The 6,000-nt window shown below is 39.4% G+C and overlaps 1 protein-coding gene across 1 annotated transcript in view; it reads right to left on the reverse strand.

Moving 5' to 3' along the window:
* TPRG1 (tumor protein p63 regulated 1) overlaps nucleotides 1-5,736 on the reverse strand; it is a 110,617-nt gene extending 104,881 nt beyond the window's left edge. The window contains 1 exon segment of the mRNA XM_029213728.1: nucleotides 5,515-5,736. Coding sequence (XP_029069561.1) covers nucleotides 5,515-5,736 — 222 coding nt within the window.
* Between the last annotated feature and the right edge of the window lie 264 nt (nucleotides 5,737-6,000).

Genomic DNA, 6,000 nt, shown 5'->3' on the forward strand with positions numbered 1-6,000 from the left:
AGTATAATGGAATGATATGTACTCATCACTCGACCAGAGAAAGCCTGGCAAGAGAGTACAAATACATTTCTAATTCTAAATTTTAAGAAAAAATCATTAGGGGGATCCTTACTTATAAGTCACTACATAGCTTAATGGTCAATATTTTCTCTAATAGTCTAGCACTAAATATTTTCAATCAAAACAAACGTACTGAGGAAAGTTCAAAGACATATGTATTTGTCTCCTTGTGTTTCCTCGAGCTAGAATAGCCCAGGGCTAGGAGCCACACAAACAATATTCATGTCTGCTACTAATATTTTCCCATGTACTGGACCCCTTAGCTAGACAGTGAGAGGATGGGACAAGATAGAAAGGAATGCTCCTAGGGACTTAGACACAATCAGCTCTCCCTTGAGGGTGTCGTCATACCAAGAGTTTACTTTGTGGTATATTCATAAGGTAAGAAAACCAGCTGTGAATTGGATGTGATTTGTAAAGCCCAGACAAATTTGTCTCTCCCTGAAAATGAAGGAAATGCTTCTTATTTCATGATTGTTAAGTGTCTGCCCTTAGATAGAAACATCAACTTTATTACCATCTTCAAAGGATTTCAGTGTAAGGAGGGGATTCAAGAAACATTTTGCCCAGTGAGATATATAATTTCTAAATCACAAAGAAGCTCACACAGACAATAACAATACAACTAATATATTTAGTTGTTCCCAGTACAAGAGCAAGACATGGGGAAGCGTGTAGTAAGAGAAGAGGGAAAAGGAGAGAGCATGAAAGTCAAATTAGTGTCATAAAGGCAGCAACATCTTGCCACACAATGGGAAGTCCCAAACCTGCTTATTAAAATCTTGTTGCTTACAATAGAACACAGGCTATAAGAAGGCCATGTGGAACCATTAATTAAATATTAAAAGTTCAAAGAGTTTTAGTCCCATTAGTTTGTATGTAATTTACATTCTCAAGTATAAATTTAGAGATAATTCCCCATCTCTAATCGCTTTCAACTTTCTGATAAGGTATCTGCAAATACAGAGTCCTACAGGGAGTTTAAATATATCTTTCCCCATGAGGATCAAGTATTGTTCCTTTCATAAGAAGTTGCTTTTGAATATCACTCTCCACGACTGGAGTGATTATCATAATATACCTCAAGTTTTTAGCCTTGAGGGGTACTTTTGTTGAGAGAAGACAGTAGGCCATTTTTAGATATGTCTAAGCAATAATAGCAGATGAACAAAAATATGAGGAAAAGGTTATCCAAGCAGACTGATAGCAAGTGGTTCAGACCTTCATTACTGTGATTCCTCATTCATTGTCCAAGGCCAGAGGCAGTGGATGGGTGGTAGAAAGTTCCAGGAATCTTGGGTTCCTGGCCTGCTATGACCCCTAAGTTGCTGGTTGCCTTTGGACAAGTCACATCTTCTTTATGTGTCTCAGGGGTGGGGTTGGATATTTTATGAGGCCCCTCCTGGCTCTGAGAAAGAATGTTGCTAAGCTGTATCAGAAGGACAAATTTGCAGTAAATAAATAATTGGCTGGAAGCCTGAGGGAAGAAAGCAACAACCCAGAGTGACCCATAAAAGAACACAAGAGGTTGAAGGGACCAGACTGGCTTGTTTTATGACCAGGTATTCAGAGATGTGATCTAATGCACGATATTATGATGCTAAAAATGCCTTGTTTGTCTTAAATTGATCTATACTTTCATATCAGTCACATCTTTGCATATCCAGCTTGAAACTCATATACTGATCCTCCTTCTTCTTATAGCATTGGGTGTCCACTCCTGGCAGCTGAGTAACTGAGTGCCATCCTGCCTCAGCAAGCCAAGGAATAACTTTCCTTTCCAGATATGAACAAGAACCAACTTAAATATCCAGCAAAACTTACATAGATTGTACTACATCTCCATAGCGGGATATTATAGAGTGTTAAAAATGATGTTATGAAACTACAGTTATTGACATAATAAATATTTGGCATGTAATTCTATTCTTTTGCACAATAAAATGTACATGTAAGAAAAAGTAAGGTTATTCACCAAAATGTATAAAAGCACATTCATATATTTTGGTTAACTTTGAACTGTGGAATTATGGTGTGTTATCTTGCTTGCCCACATTTTCCAATTTTTTTCAATAAACCACCTCCTGTGAAATTATTTTAGAACCCTGTAATAAAATAAAATGCATGGCCAAGGAATTTCTCCACTCAGTCACTTACTGCTTTTCTGAATTTGCAAGATATATCCTTAAAATTCTTACACTGTAATAAATTGATTTATTTTAAATCACTGCATGGGATCACAGAACTATGAATGGGAATTGGGGAACATTTGTTCTAACCCTAGCTTTGCTACTTACTAACCTCTTGGGCAAGTCAGTGCTCACTAACTGTTAGGACCTTGGGTGAGCCACTGCCCCTCTCTGGACCTTAGTTGTCTCTAAAAATTAGAGAATTGACTAGCAACTTGGTGTTCAAAGTGTGGTCTGTGGACAGAAAGCATGAGCATTGCCAGAGAGTTTATATAAATGCAGAATCTAAGGCCTCATCCCAGACCCACTGAATCAAACCAGTATTTTAACAAGCTCTCCAGGTGATCTGTTTGCACGATAAAGACTGAGAAGCATTGGACCATATCACCCTTAGATCTCATTTCAGCTCTAAGAAGCAAAACATTATGTTGTATGTTTCATAGATCTGAGTCATTCAGAGCCCTGGCCTGATCTAATTATCCCTTGAGAAAATCAGTTAGCTTCCTTCATTTGAACCTCTTTCCTGCTACAGACCCTATAGGTCTACATTTGTATCTCACCTTAGGGGTCATGGTGAGGTCATGGGCATCTTAATATCATTCCTATTACCAATAACAGGAATGTGAATGCCAAGTCAGCAAAAAAGAGAAAGAAAGCATTTAGAATAGCAAGAGATGCTGTTTATGAAATGTTAATAGATGTGTCTTACACTATACTAAGAACTCTTTAAAAATTAGCTTATTTAAACTCCCATATAAAACTGACATTTTATCCATACTTTGAAGATCAGAAAATTTATATATATGTATATATATATATATACACACACACACACATATACATACATACAATGTCTCCTCCCATTTCCTCAGCTACCACCACATCAGCAGATTTGTGGTTTACAAGGTAGTAAAACTGGATCATTATTTATTCAAAATAATATTTATCATTGTTTCAGTCGAACCAACAATTGTATTTTCATTACCCTCATGTGCATTAAAGCACGTTCATTATACTCACATGCTAAAAAAGAAAAAACCTCTTCATATTTTGTCTCTTGGTCTGAAGGAAAGTTAATGCTGACTGCTTGGGAATGTAGCCTTTACAGATACCTCCTAAAGAGTCCTCAGGTCTACTTCAGACTCACTGATAAGATTAGAAGAAGGTTTTCCTTTCCCAAGCTCTTGAGAACTTAAAGTTACTTTCTATACACCTATTGGAGAAGATGTTCTTTACGTGAATCGTAGTCAATCACTGAAAATCTTTACTAGGGGGCCATACGTTCAATTGTACATTATGGCAGAAAGAGCACCGGACTTAGAGACAGAAGGTACAGAGTCTAGCTACAGCTCTTACACTAATATTACGTGACTTCGGTCACTTCACTCCTCTGAAACTTCAATATGTTTACCACTAAAACAAGAGTGATAAGCCCTTTCCTGCCTACCTCACAGTGCTTCTCCAGGGGACTGTATTTTATAAGCTACATAGAGCCACACAAATAAAAGCATCATGTACATAAATAAATAAACAAACAAAAGCTCTGTTGTAGCTTTAGACTGTGTCAGTTTAGCTAAGCTAGAACTACATTTTCTAGAATTTCCTTTCCTGTCTGCTTCTAAACTAGTGTTGGCCACAAGAGACGTTTGTGTCAGATTTGAAAGGCAGAAGTGAAACATCAGTCATGATTCCTTATTGAAGATGAGGGCAGGACAATCAGGCCCAAGTGCAGCTCATGTTCACAGCTGCCAACCTCCTGTTTACTTGATGGCATGGGAGGGGGTGGGGAAGCCCCTGGACCTACAGCTCCTTTTGCTACAGTCAGACCTCCTCCCTCAGATCCTCCTTCCCTGAACTGGGTAAGTGTGCAGCTCGCTCGGTGGAGAAGAGCACTGGCTTCTCCTGAAAGTGACTCACATCTTCAAGTTCAAACTTGGTGGGAGACAAAACACAGGTTCCATTTTTCCATGGTGGGAGCCGCTCGGTCAAAAGGAATTCCAGTTTGTCCATCCAGGTTCAGGTTTTTCCCTATTTCCTACTCCTACTTCACAACAGCCAATGGGTTGATCTATAGCAACTTCAGACCCATCATCAGATGCAAAGACAACGGCTTTGCATAGACTCCTCAGGCAGCTCTCTTAATCGAACCAGCTTCCAATGATAAAGCCCTTACTCTATATCATTCATCACTGTTCTTCTCTCATCAAATCCTGTTCTTCTCTCATCATGACTATCAAAGCAAAGGACACTTTAAGGGATGCTTTGATTTCTTCCCCAGCTATATCTTAAGCTTAACTTTGCATATTCAATAAAGTTCTTATACTTTGGAAAATAAACCATTTGCATTCCCTATGCAAAAACACACAAACACACACATAGTATAGAACATGCCAAAGCACTCTGCACATATGAGTCACTGAATATAGGTAATATAGGTATATATCTTCAAACACACACACACACACACAGACACACACACACATTGAGTCTCTTTAGCTACAACTTTATCTTAACCAAAGATATATTTTAAAGGCTAACAAATCAGGGTTTGTTAGTTAAAGCATTATAAATAATCTCAAACTCTTGGCCACCACTTATTTAGCAGTCGAGTTGAAAAAAGTTTTTTTTCAACAAAGAGATGTTCCATGTACACTTGAAGAATCTCTCTGCTGCCACAGTGCACAATGTGTAATGTTGCCCCCAGTTGATGGTAGCCTACAAGCTCACTGCTTTGATGCAAAGGGAAGAAGCTCAGCTCCAAACTGCAGCTACAGGATTGGAATAAAGTGTTTGTCCCCGTAGTGTTATACCAGCATGCCCATGTAGACCCTTGAGGTTTAGCCCATGCTCAGCAACCCTTTCCACTCCATCACCCATGTCTTTTCCAGACTTACAACAAATACTCCCTCTGGGCTCCCAGCCTTATATTCTAGCCAGTCTGGTTCTCTCTCCATAGAGCATTAATTTATTGAGGTCAGGTCTAGCATGAATACAGGACTCAGGAGCCAAAGACTCATGGAGGCTGGAGGACCTGCTTCTCCTTGATACTATCTGGTGGTCAAAAATAGACCCTTAACTTCTCCGAAATTCAGATCTTCCACCTATAAAATGGAGATAAGGATGACTACTTCACAGCTATTGTGACTATTACACAAGATAACAAACATGAAAACAGTTGGTAAAACATGTGGTATAGGAAGGATATTAGGATATTTCTAAGGAGAAGTCTTATGTAGTATTTAAATTCATGATTTTATTATTTTACCCGTGTAACGAAGTACTTCCGTGAGCTATAAGGCTGGTGATAGGGACTGGGGTAGAGTGCTGATTCGGTCACACTTGGAGGCCTTGAAGTCTGCCTTGGCCCTGAGACAGTACCTGGGTCACCCTCCTCCGTGGACAGCTGATCAGTCTCAGAGGTTTGGTCATCTCCCTCTTGCTTCGGAGACACAGGCTGCAATCCTTCAAAACTCCCAATGGCTGACATTTCTTCAGCCTAAAACAAAGGAAGAAACAATCTTCTCAGAAAAAAAAAAAAGTCGCCTGTGTCCTAGCTATGGCAAAACAGTGTATGATGAGCAAACGATGCTCCTGAAACTGACAAACCCACCACACATTAACTAAGCAGGGGCACTGATGGATGCAGTTCAATAACACAGACTCTACAATCCTCTGTGGACGTTTACCAGGGGAAAGAAGCAGAGACCCTCTGGACAGAGAAAAGGAAGCTGCAAGTATTTCCATTTTCCCC

Source organism: Monodon monoceros, unplaced genomic scaffold, assembly GCF_005190385.1.
Source record: "Monodon monoceros isolate NGI ecotype Baffin Bay Population unplaced genomic scaffold, NGI_Narwhal_1 Super_Scaffold_11, whole genome shotgun sequence".
Lineage (NCBI taxonomy): Eukaryota > Metazoa > Chordata > Mammalia > Artiodactyla > Monodontidae > Monodon > Monodon monoceros.